General features: G+C 43.4%; 1 protein-coding gene across 4 annotated transcripts in view; it reads right to left on the minus strand.

Annotated features, from left to right (window-relative positions):
- The window catches only part of LOC144817774 (CD209 antigen-like protein C), a 794,201-nt gene that overhangs the window by 688,537 nt on the left and 92,556 nt on the right, over nt 1-13,108 (minus strand). The window contains exon 1 of one of the 4 annotated variants that reach the window (XM_078674575.1): nt 10,424-10,592. The exons of the other annotated variants lie outside the window; for them this stretch is intronic. Within the exon in view, the coding sequence (XP_078530701.1) occupies nt 10,424-10,484 (61 nt within the window). The 5' untranslated portion in view covers nt 10,485-10,592. Of the gene's footprint in view, nt 1-10,423; nt 10,593-13,108 lie in introns of those variants that run through there. 4 annotated transcript variants of the gene reach the window in all.

The following is a 13,108-nucleotide window of genomic DNA, read 5'->3' on the forward strand; positions in this document are numbered from 1 at the left end:
GTTTTAAATACTTTTAACATGGTTGGTTGTAGAACACCTGCAAATGTCTTATAAAATGTGGCTGTGAAACAGCCTTATTTTCTTTCAGGGATTTAATAGAGTTTGTTACTTCTAGTAAACTTATTGGTTCCCCTAGAGCCAATTTGTTAGTTTCTTTCAGATGGGGTAAGTTCAGTTTGCATTCATTAACACCTTTAATGCGGGCGGAATTCCGCCCGTACGCTGGGATATCCTCTTTCCCATTATTCATGACGAGCTGGGCTCGTCATGAGCGTGCGAGGAGGCTACCTCATGACGAGCCCAGCTCGTCATGAGCGTCGAAGGGGTTAAAGTTAAATTTTCAGTTGTGCCTGTATAAGTCTTCATAAAAGGATTTAAAGGTATTTAAAATGTCTTTTTGTTTAGTATGCGTTTGTACATTGTTATCTTTGATTGACAATATAACATTTTGGTTCTGTTTGTGTTTAAGATAAGATGCTAGCGTTTTACCTGCTTTATTGGCTTCACATAATTTGAGAGCCTTAAATTTGTTTATCCATACCCCTGCTCTTTTACTCAGAATTTTATTGTATTCACATTTCTTTTGTGTTAGGAGGTTAAGAGTATTATTATTATTTAGAGAATTGACGTGTGAGGTCTCCAGGAGTTTTATTTCATGTTCTAATTTAACTAACTCACTCTTAAGTTTTTTATTGATTTTTGTTTTAATGTCAATAATAACCAATAATATGCCTTCAATGCATCCCAGAGGATATTTACATTTATCTTAGGAAGATCATTATGCTGAAAATAAACATTTCTATTTTCCTTTTCTCTTCAGAATCTAGTAGCACCTCTTTATTAAAGCGCCATCTTTTGGGCGAGAGTTTATCATGGCTGCCAACCAATTTAACACTAATACATGAGTGGTAGGACACTAACTTACAGGAAATGCCTGTTTGGTCAATTAGGTGCGTAAAGGATCCAGAAATAAGTATGTAGTCAATCCTAATGTATGAATTATATGGGGCAGAGTAAAAAGTGTAATCCCTAGAGTCAGGATGTTGCAGACGCCAAGAATCTTTGATGTTAAACTTAGCACATATTTTTTTAACTATGCGGTGAGATCTTGTAACATGATACGTATAGGTGAATTAGCGATCAATGATAGGATCAGATGGGATATTGAAGTTGCCGCCAACTACGATAAGATCGTCCTGGGGGAGATTTCCCAAAAGTTAGGTTTGTCCGTGTGAGGACCGTACATGTTTACAACATGTATGGAGTCTTCCCCTTTTTTTAACTACGTATCCAATATCCTACCTTCATCGTCATGTGATTGTGATTCAAGGGATATGTTAGATTTCTTCGCTGTTATGGTGATTACTCCCTTAATTTTATGGTCTGCGGTAGAGCATGAGACAGGTGATATCCAGTTATGTTACTTAAAGGCTGCAGCTTCTCCAGACAGCTTTGTTTCTTGTAGTAATTTGATATCCCCTTTAGATTTGGCTAAACAATCAAAAACCTTTCAGCAATTAATCAGATGGTTAAGTCCTCTTACAACTAGAGAGACTACATGAAGGTCATCTGTGATATTATAGGTCTTAGTTTGAGCCATTATCTATGTAATCGAAGATAATTTGACTTGGTCCCATACAGATATTATATATTACATTGAGTAAAAAGCATAGCTGGAAACATTTCTCAAACTGAGTCTTAGATGTATGCTGAGTAATTGTATGAAATGTAGATAATATATTAACATTGAGAGCATAAATGAAATGAGCAATATTCAGGAACTCTTGTTGATTATAAAAAGGATGTAACAATAAGTACAGTAAACAGCATAGCAGAAATGGTAGTAAAATAAAATAAAAAAATAGAGATAGAAAAAATAAAGATAATAAACAACTGAGAACACCCAAGAAACAACCTGAAAACCCCCCAATTCTTCTTCACAATACTTGGGTATCCCCAAAAGCCCTCCCCACTCCCTCCCCACCCAAATCTGCATACGTTGAATGTCGGAGGTGCGATGGCAGGAGTGTCAATCTGTCATCGGAGAATATTTAACATTTGTAAACTAACCTTCCAGAAAATATCATGATAACAACTAGGTTATGTGTTGAAGGGCAATTCTAAGCAATTATAATAACTGAAGGCGTACGTACTGTAAAAGAAAACATGGCATAAATACTTATGCGAAACTTGCACGCATATATATCCCATAGAAAGACATAATCTCAACTACTTAAACATACTTAGACACATTTGAGTTTGTATGTGTCTAACAGTACACATAAATAAAGATCGCCCAGTAAGCGGCATAGTAAGCACAGGCAAATAAGTGTTAACCAACCAAGCGACAGACAATGAATCATCTAACTGTAGACAAATAACACCAAAAAAAGCCTATTGTTCAATATGTAGTAAGAACAAATGAAAATTGCATGAGCGTACAAAGGCGACTGGAGTAATATAGCTAAACAGGATATGAAAAAGGATATCACAACTTCCTCTTATTATAAAAAGGGTAAGGGGTCCATTAGGATGGCGGTTGGATGGCTGCCGCCGGGATGGCGGTGGCAACTGCCGGGCCGGCGGCATTCATCTGCCAGCTATCGCAACCCAGAAAAACGCTGGTCCTATTAGCATGGTGGTTATGACCGTGGTGGTGAGATATTCCTTCCTCCACTTTTCCACCGGTAGCAGTCTGCACGCTTGCCCGGCGGGCAGACTGGAGAGCTAAAATGGGGCCGGTGCAGCGCCTTTACGCGGCGGTGGAACCGCCATGGAAAGGCATGCCGAGAATGGCTCTGGGGGCCCATTGCGGGCCCCCAATGTGTTTGGGGGTGTTAGGGTGCACTGGGGGGGTCTACCCCCAGCTTGTCCCTGTACCAGATGGCAGGCAGGTCCTGCCATGCAGTGCAGGGATATGCAGCACATGCTTTTTTGGACATCGCGGCAGTGCTGCTATTAAATGCCGCGATCATAAATCCGCGATCAGATTTTGACTGCGGAGCATACTAATTGGACCGGCGGTTATGCTGCGGTCCTAGCGGGCAGTGTTGTCCTTCTACCATGGCAGTCGGAGTGATTTTACGACCACCATCCTAATAGACCCCTTTGTGAGGTCGATGTCTTGAGTAGTAGGGCCATCTAGAAGTTTTGACAGTTCTTTAGGATCTGTAACATAGCGATTTCTGCCATTCTCATGATTCTAAATTTAGCAGGACCAGCGAAAGAAAATTGAATATTTTTGTCTCTTACTTTGTCTCTTAGAAGAAGGAAATCTTATATCCACTGTGGGTTTAGAGTAGCCCTGTGTGAAGATTATCTTTTGGCCATTCCAAGTGATTTGTCGATTTTTGCTGGCAAAATTGAGGATGGCTTCTGTATGTTAGTATCTCAACGGTTTGCAGATGATAGGATGAGTTGTTTGCCTTGAAGAGGAGTAAAATGCCAGAATTCTGTGAGCACGGTCCAGCTCCAGGTTACTAGGAAATTTTATGCCCGTATTCAGAGGGTTCCAGTTCTCCAGAACGGTTATGCATGATTCTGTGGAGTCCTCTGAGCCCTTCGGAATACCAAAAATTCTAATTTTGCCTCTTATGTTCCTATCTTCAAGTTTGGCTGCTTGTCTCTTAAGGGTGGTGGTAATATCTATAAGAGATTTTATTTCTTTATTGGCATGAAGTGAAGAGTCCTCAATATCACTAATTCTTTGTTCTGCGGTTTCAATTTCAGAGATGATTGCATTCATTTCCGTCCGTATGCCAGTCAGTTCCAGCTGCATAGCATCCGTGTTTTGTTTGGTAGCTTTAGCTGGATCATGAACATTGGCCAGATTTTTAAGAATCTTTTCCATTGTGCTGTTTATATCTGCTTCGGCGTTGATGGGAAAGTCAGACAGCGAAGGATTGCCTTGGTTTCTTTTGTACTGAAGTTGAGAACACTTTTCTGCCATAGTATGAGACTTCTTGGGATAGGGTGACATCCTAGTGATGTTGGTACAGCTGATGCTAGTACTGATGTTAAGAGTAGGTCATCGCTATTAATCAGAGTATATGGGAGAATATAGACCCCCTTGATTCGTTTCGTATAAAGGAATTGGCAATATCCGTGTTGAATCAAAAGTCCATAGTGAGATTGCCCACAGGCTTGTTATTAAATATTACGGTAGGAAAGGCTGACCCTTAGGTGGTCAACTTGTTACCTCTGTACGTAAAATGGAGTGTGGTTGTCTACGTAGTCTTTTTTGATAGTTGGTTGCACTGCTTACATAGCGTGTACTAAGCCTTGCTACCCTTAAAAGACCCTTCCTATCTAGAGCCTGCAGCAAGGGCAGACAAGCCAGGAAATATAACATAAGTGTTCAGCGCAACAGCAGGCATGTAAAGTTGATCTTGTCCCATAACCAGCAATGAAGCTCCACAGATGTTTAGTTGGCAGTCCAGTGAAATGTTTAATATTTAATGTTTGCAGTATAGGCACATAAAACACATTTCCCTATAAACTGGGCACAATTCAAATATAAAGGGCACTAACGCATTTCAGGGCAAACTGATGGAAGGCTGATCCTGTTGGGCATTTGTACCCCAGCATGGTGTAGTTGACATCAATTAAATTGGGCTCATCATGGCTGCAGATTTTAAGGTCATTCCACACGCATTGTGAGTCACGGCAATTACAATATCCTTCTGCATGTTAACGCTCGTAATAATCAGTGGTATTACACTCACCAATTATTTGCCCTGATGATCATTCTCTGCACCACATCCCCGTAACGAAAAGGTGAACTGCTCTCAGTATCGCACTAACGCCGCCATTATGGAGTCAGGCAGCATCAGCAAAAGATTACTGCAAGTGTAAAAAAGCAGTATTATGGAGCTGTAGCAAATAAAGTACCTCAGCGGAGATTGAGACGGGATAGATCATCAAGGATCAAGCGTCGGGAGGGCAATCAGGCAAGCTTATAACCCCTCATCGTATCGCTGTTGGAGCTACACCACATTCGCCATTTTGGGTTGACACAGTACTCACTCAGTAGAGTTACGGGCATTGGTTAGTCTATAAACAAGGTCTTTCCTCGATTACCGGTGGCATCCACAAGAGCAGCGCAACAACCGGATCAGGAGCCTGGTTTTCTAGGCTCTTCATGGTCCCTGTTACACTGGAAACTCAGCGCGTAGTCTCCGTGGTAGACAGAGAAACGGGATCAGGCAGCCATCGGCTGTTTCAGTTGAGCAGGCAAGGGTTCCTAGAGTCGGAGTGGTGGAAGATATGGCTAGATTGAAATATCACCACTTTCCTGAAACATCCCAAAAAACTTAACTTGTCAGAGATATAGAGTCTGTCACCTCCTTGGTGGCACAATCCTTGATTCTGCAGAATTAGAGGACAAGTAGACTTCCCACATATCTAGAATGGCATAAGAAAATGATGCACACATGTACTTTTGAAGAGGACTATGCAATAAGTTTGGTGCATCAAAAGGTTTCAGGGGGTTTGGAAATTTATGGAACCCAAGGAGGAAAATACTATTTAGAGCTGTCATGATAGAGCTTTTCTGTTAAAAATTGCTGATGGTTGATGGTGGAAGAAAGGAAGGGAAGCACTATTGTGATCTCAGTTAGCTGCATCTGTGGCCCCCAAACTTGCTTGTTTATTTGCAGAAAGAGGGACCTTCCTGTACATAAACAATAATAGGCAATTTGATGTTTGATGCACAAGGCAGCACACATGGAAACAGCAAAAACAAGGAGAAATTAAACATTTCTCCTTGTTTCGCCTGTTTGAGGCAAGGTTTACCCTGGTCTTAATATTGGCGCTGCCTCCTATTTACTCTGCGCTTGTAAATAGGGGGCCGCATCAGAATCAATGGTTGTTGTAGTGGAATGCCCACCACAACACCCATTGCCCTCCCCTTTCATGCTAAATTCAGCATGAAAGGGTGCCTTATTTACACAGCTATATTTACAACAAGGGGTGGTGAGGGACAGAGTCTCTGAATTAAGCAGAATACTCTCACCCAGTCAAGAGATCAGGGCTAGATCCAACACCGTTTTTTAGCTCATTGCACCATCCCAGTTTCCGAACCTGGCTGTATGCAAATTAGTCTGTCCCTGGCCCAGTGCATCATGGGAACAGGGCAGACCAGACTACAAAAGCCAATTCTTACACTGGGAAGGAAACAAGCTTCCGGGGACCGGTTTCTGGCATTACAGCCGTCTTCGGCCCGGCTTGCTTGAATCCTGATGGTGCAATGAGCAAGGGACTCATGTCTGAGTATACCCTTCCACGCTTAGGGTGGACAAAAATATTTACAACAAGGGGTGGTGAGGGACAGAGTCTCTGAATTAAGTAGAGTCCAGACGCACATGCTGTTGCCTCAAAAAGGCCTGGAGGAACTCTAAATCTACAGAAGCCCACAACAACTTCAGAGCTGCCACCAACGCACACCACCAACTCATCATAAATATGAGAAAAACAGCAAACAAAGACAGAATCTCCACACACGTGCATAACGTCAAAGAACTCTTCAGAATCATCAAAGAGTTCGCTCAACCCACTAGCGTGTTTGCAGACATCCCTTCCTCACAAAACCTCTTTGACAAACTCAGCACCTTCTTCCACCACAAAATCAAGAACATCTACAACAACTTTGACAAAGACAGCCAACACACCACTGAACCCTCACCAACCACCCCAACAACCTAAAGCCAACGATCGACAGCTGGACAGCCCTCACCACTGAAGACACACTGAAGGCAATGAAGTCAATCCAACCCAGGGCCCGCACAGACCCCTGCCCACCACATCTTCAACAGCGCCACCGACACCTTCGCACCTGTGCTTTGCAACACCATCAACCGCTCCCTAGCGAGCACCTCCTTCCCTGACGACTGGAAGCATGCCGAAATCAACCACCTCATGAAGAAGCCCTCAGCGGACACCTCTAACCTCAAAAACTACAGACCTATCTCCCTTCTCCCGTTCCCAGCAAAAGTCATGGAGAAAGCCATCGACAGCCAACTCACCACCTTTGTCGAAGAGCACAACATCCTCCACTCCTCCCAATCCAGCTTCAGAAAAAACCACAGCACAGAAACCGCCCTCCTTTCCACAACAGACAACATCTGCTCCCTTCTGGACAGAGGAGAGACAGTAGCCCTCATCCTCCACAATTTCACAGCGGCCTACGACACATTCTCTCACCACACCCTAACTCACAGATTTCACGATGCAGGGATCTGTTACAAGGCCCTCGAGTGGATCCACTCCTTCCTCTCTGGCAGAACGCAGCAGGTCAGACTCCATCCTTTCCTCTCGGACTCTACACCAACAGCCTGCGGAGTCCCCAGGGATCCTTCCTCAACCCCACGCTGTTAAATGTCTACATGGCTCCGCTCACCCCGATTGTCAGAACCCACGGACTCAACATTGTTTCATACACAGACAACACCCAACTCATCTTCTCCCTATCAAGAAACCCAACGCAGCCTAACACAACTTTCAATAAGGCATGGAAGCAGTTGCCAAATGGATGAAAAGCAGCTGCCTACAACTCAACTCTGACAAAACAGAAGCACTCATCATGGGCCCACACTGCAACGTCTGAAATGACACCTGGTAGCCCTCGGAAGCCCGCCCAACCCCACAGACCATGCACGCAACCTCAGAATCATCCTGGACTATGAACTCAAAATGGACCGCCAGATCAACTCCGCCACATCCTCCTGCTTCCACACCCTCCACCTCCTACACAAGAACTTCAAATGGATCCCCCTCGAACACAGAAAGTAAGTCACCCACGCCCTCGTCACCAGCAGACGTGACTACGGCAACGCACTCTCCGCCAGAATAAACAAAAACCTCACTGCAAAGTACGAAAAATCCTGAACGCTACCGCAAGACTGTTCCTCAACCTGCCAAGACACTGCCATATCTCCCAGCACCTGCGCACACTCTATTGGCTCTCCATCGAGGCTAGAATCACCTTCAAGATTCTCATCCATGCACACAAAGCCCTCCACAACAACGGGCCAGCATACCTGAACAGCCGACTCAAATTCCACGCACCCCAGCTCTCCTTCACCATGGTCCCCCGTACCAGGAAGTCCAGATCAGGAGGCCGCTCCTTCTCCTTCCTCGCAGCTAGAGCCTGGAACGCCCTACCGCTCCACCTCAGACAGACGACATCACTCCACCTCTTCATGAGAAACCTCAAAATATGGCTCTCCAATAGACCTCCTCCTTGATTAGCTGGATCTGGCACCTCCCTCTCCTCCACAGCGCCTTGAGACCCTTACGGGTGAGTAGTTGCACTCAACAAACCCATGATTGATTGATTCATTGCCAGTTGTATTCTTGGAAACTTCATAGTGGCACAGTTTTCCAAGCCCACTAATGCCAAAGTCTGTGAATTCCAAAACGTAGGAAATTTACACATATTCAATGAATACTTTGGGTGCAGATTTACCACTTTTTTTTGCAAAAAGTCACTTTCTGCTCCAAGAAATTAACGAGTTAAAATCACTAAGTAAATTGAGAATGATGAGAAAAACCGACAAAGGCATAACAAAACCCATTGAGGACCCCCAGACCCTACTACCAAGTGAAGAATGCATTTGGAGGTGTCACACCCCAAACACCCCCACTAAAGCTATCCCATGGCCATCTCACCTGGGTCAAGAACTTCTCCATGGGAACGCATGACTACAGTCATGTACAACACATCGGCCTTGAGTCTTTGTTCCCATATCACTTATGTTGAATGTATTTTCATGGCATGCACTACTCTTCTTCATCTCTGCTACAAGAAGCCCTGATGGCAGAATTATCGAATCAGTGACTATAGGTAGGTATGGCTCCATGTTTCCAGTCCTTGCCTTTTAAATATATTTTTTTCAAGTAGCTGACTGCCCCATGCACTAGTTCTGAATTGCAAATAGAGGTGGGTGCGTCAGCAAATCAATAGGGAATGCTGAACCAAGAATCTGGATTTGGCTCATTCATGAGTCAAGCCATGAAAACATTTGGTATGTATATCATTCACCAAATAATATGTAAACGTATGATATTGTCGCTCCAAAATTAAAAAAAGGTATTTCTTTAACATGCACATGTACATGTGTTTCACCTTAGAACATCATATCACTGTGTAGACAGCATTTATTAAAAGCGGCAGTTTTTAGTCATGCACTTAGAAACATTATTAACGCACCCTCAAATGATAATGCAATTGGTGAACTAAGAGGCAAGTCACACACATGCTGAACTGAAGTATTTAAAATGCTCTTATGTGTGATAATAAAGAAGAAGGAGGCTCTGTGAAGTAAAATGTTTGTCTAGGATCACACAATTTGGACAAGCAGAAAAACTGGTATTGACTCCAGGTTATCTGGTTTAATTTTGACATTCAGCCACTAGGCGGATATCTCTCTCACACACACTTTTCTGTCTCTCTCTCTCTCTCTGTCTCTCTCTCTCTCTCTCTCTCTCTCTCTCTGTCTCTCTCTCTCTCTCTCTTTCTCTCTCTCTATCTTCTCTCTCTATCTTCTCTCTCTCTCTCCCTTTACCTAGCAGGGGCTTCTACTCTCTCTCTCTCTCCTTCTCTCGCTCTCTCTTCTCTCTATCTCTCTCTTTTTTCTCTATTCTCTCTCCCTCTCTCTCTCTTCTCTCTCTTCTCTCTCTCTCTTTCTCTCTCTCCTCTCTCTCTCTCTCCTGTCTCTCTCTCTCCTCTCTCTCTCTCTCTCTCCTGTCTCTCTCTCTCTCTCTCCACCCCTCTTGTTTTACGTTAAATGTGACTGTTTTGTCTTTTATTCTGGGCTCGTGACGACATAACCGACACAGACATATCAGACCCTACTCAGGGCCTCCCGACTCAACTATCAAGGCCAGAACGCATTTAGGCTAAGTATTCAGGATTCTGATGGTTATTCTGTTTTTCAGAGGCGATCATCGGGCAGAGGCTGGAGAAGGAGGGAGTTCCCTCTCTAAAGAGTGTGGACCTCATGCTGAGGCCCATCCAGTTGGCACCGATTCTTCACACACGCACGCACATTCCTAGACATACTTGCAACATTGGCAAGTGTTATGCTTTTCAACATTTCTATAGAAATTGAAACATTGTAACACGTAAACTGTAAACTGCAGAAAAAGTTCCCACCTACACTTATCATTCAAAATGTAGATTGGCTTGTAAAAAGTCTGCATACACTCACCATGTTCAATTAGAGTGAACATGATTTATCAATGCACTGTAAACTTTCCGCCAACGAAAGCAGACTTACTCGTGTCTCACAAACGTCATTCCTTCATTGACGTAAAAATAAAGGCAATAAAACAAGGTTCTGAAAATAAACAATTTCAGATAAACAAAACCGACAACGCAGGATACATGAAACTGATGTAAAGGCTCGTGTTTCCCCGTACTCACCAGAAGCGGGTCTTGGGTTGAGTGCTTGAGAGCTATCCTGAAGTATAATATCATTTTCCATTTTTGGTTCTCCAAACCAAGAAACATCCAGTGCACAGGCTCCTGGAGGGCTGCTTCATATAGAACTGACACATCTTTCCTTTGTTGGACTGTAAGTCACAAGGTAAACAAACACTTCCTCTTCAAAAGGAAAGCCATTCACACAACCGGATGATGATGGGTGGTGCAGTTGATGGGGCGGTTTTCAATGTATTTTGACATGCTGAATTCAAAAGGCACCTTGAAATAGCTGGTGCAAAAAAAATAAAAATAATATATATATATATGTCATGTGATCAAGCCACTCCGGTGGTGAAACGCGTTATGGCCAACAAATAAACGCACTATCTTGCACGAAATCTGGGTTCGAGTCTGCCTGTGTGTTGCCCTGTGTGTTGCCCGCCTGCGCGGGTAGCATTCTCTTTAAGCAGCTACTTTGGATATATATATATATATCCAAGAAAGAAGTGACTCAAACAGATTTCCACTACAACGTTTCAGCTTCCGCCTTCCTCAGGTATTTTTTTTTTGTGATCCTTCTTCTTCATCTTCAAGTATATATATATTTAGAAATATTTAGGAATGTTACATTTCACATTTTGACATTATAAAAGCTTAACTTCAATGGTATACTTACCCCGGAATCAATTTGAAAAGAAATTGTGTTTCAAACTTTAGCATGATTGTGTTTATTAACTGGGGGTACCATGTCTTCAGTATTTAATAATACTGTTTCCAGTAACAATGAAGTGAATTACTACCATAATCGCACTCGATTGCATTAGGTTGAGTAATTTCATATTGATGCTGTAGGAAGGCTATGTGGTAGGCATAAGGCATAGATTTATTGTTTGTGGACTATCCGATTTATGAGAAACATACTCCATTCCAAGATGGCCACGCTTTTGATGAAACGTTTTTGATGAAATGTTTTGAGTCCTTTTTTGATTTTCATTACACACAATCACGTGAAACTTTATTTAATGTCTGTTCACTGTTATGAAACTACCCGTGACCAGGGCGAGTTGTCTCGCCGAAACGCGTTGGGCTGTTTTCATTGTTTCATCACGTTGCTGCTTTGAAATAAACCAATGAATCTGGAAGAGCGCACTTGGTATTGAATCATTTCGTGAGTTTCTCAAGGGGAGTGCAGGACGCTGCTACGTTTGTGGACCTGAATATTGTACAGGGTTTCCTTTGCCCCTGAGCTGCACCGCTGTCTTGGTGTCCCGGCGCCGCGAAGGATGTGGACCTGAGTAATTTGTAAATCCGCCGGTTGACCGCGTTTTCCCTTTGGATGCCACAGACACAGGAACTGTCGATTCCGCTGCACGATTGGTAACACACTGGAGATTTATCACGGCTCGTTGTGGACCTGGGAGGTACGAGGCAGTCACGCCGGTTGTTTCCCGGAGCTCCATGAGGGTGAGTCATGTCTATTTGAATCTCCGGGGCTGTTGCTTAAAGGCGGCGAATAACGTGCATTTTGGGACATACTCGCTGTACCTGCATCACAGCAAAGGGCGCGGGTGTTCTTGTGGACTTGTCGGAACAGTTCCGAATTGGCATTTAAAACTGTGAACGCGACTTTCCCACGCTCGTTTTCCAGCAGAATTACATTCTGGAAGCAAAGTGTGAGGGTCCTTGAGAAACGTAATAGTGATTTCACTAGTTATTGTGCGCAGTTCTTCCAGATAAAATTAAAACATTTACGCAGGCAGGAGGGGGGATCCCTACGTGAACATTAACAATGGATGAGGATGCAGAGGCGCGCAGAAGACTAAGGGCCAAATCTATGTTTGTACAAACCGCAAACCTGGTGGTAATGAGCCGACTTCATCTGGCAAAACAACGATGAATAAATATCAAAAATTGGAGAAGTTAATAAGGAAAGAAATATCACGCTGGTGGGAAGCCATTACCCTAGAAAAATATCAGGAAGAAAAAAGAGTTCCTAGAGGGCTACGAATACTAATCGCCCCTTCGCATGAAGAACCAGACATGGAACTGGCGGAGGAATGGGCTGATAATCTAATGGACTGTTCACACCATATGCTCTCTATCCTAATTAAACATGCCTGGAAGGATAGAATGTCGTTGTTAAAGCTAATTGCGGAATTAAAGGATGAGTTGATGAAGGAGGATACAGCGGAGAATTTCACAAAGAAAATGGATGAAATAAACAAAAGAATGACCAAACATGAGGATGATATCATCGCCAAAAAAGAAAGAAAGTTTTTGAGAGATAAAATTGATTATCAAGAAGGCCGCATTTTTACCTTTGGCCGCAAATACGATAACCTCCAAAGAAAAGGAGTGCAAGGAGATATTGATGCTGCAAGTGCTGGGGCGACAATCTCAGAGGAAGAAGCAATAGAGAGTGACGTATCAGAGGATGGTCGGCAATTGGCATCCAAATCAGGCCCCAAAAATGGAAACAAGGCTTCAAATTTTTGGGTGGAGTTCAAAATGATGAATCAGACTGCTCAACAACAAAATTGGCAGGCAGACAGGGGCCGGGGACAAGGAAGGGGATACCGAGGAAAAGGCAGAGGAAGAGGCAATCCTGGAGGAAATACACCAAAAAACAACAACCAGTCAGGAGGGGCGGCTGGAACAAGCGGAAGTGCGACAACCCCAGTGGGA

Source organism: Lissotriton helveticus, chromosome 2_1 (assembly GCF_964261635.1).
Source record: "Lissotriton helveticus chromosome 2_1, aLisHel1.1, whole genome shotgun sequence".
NCBI lineage: Eukaryota > Metazoa > Chordata > Amphibia > Caudata > Salamandridae > Lissotriton > Lissotriton helveticus.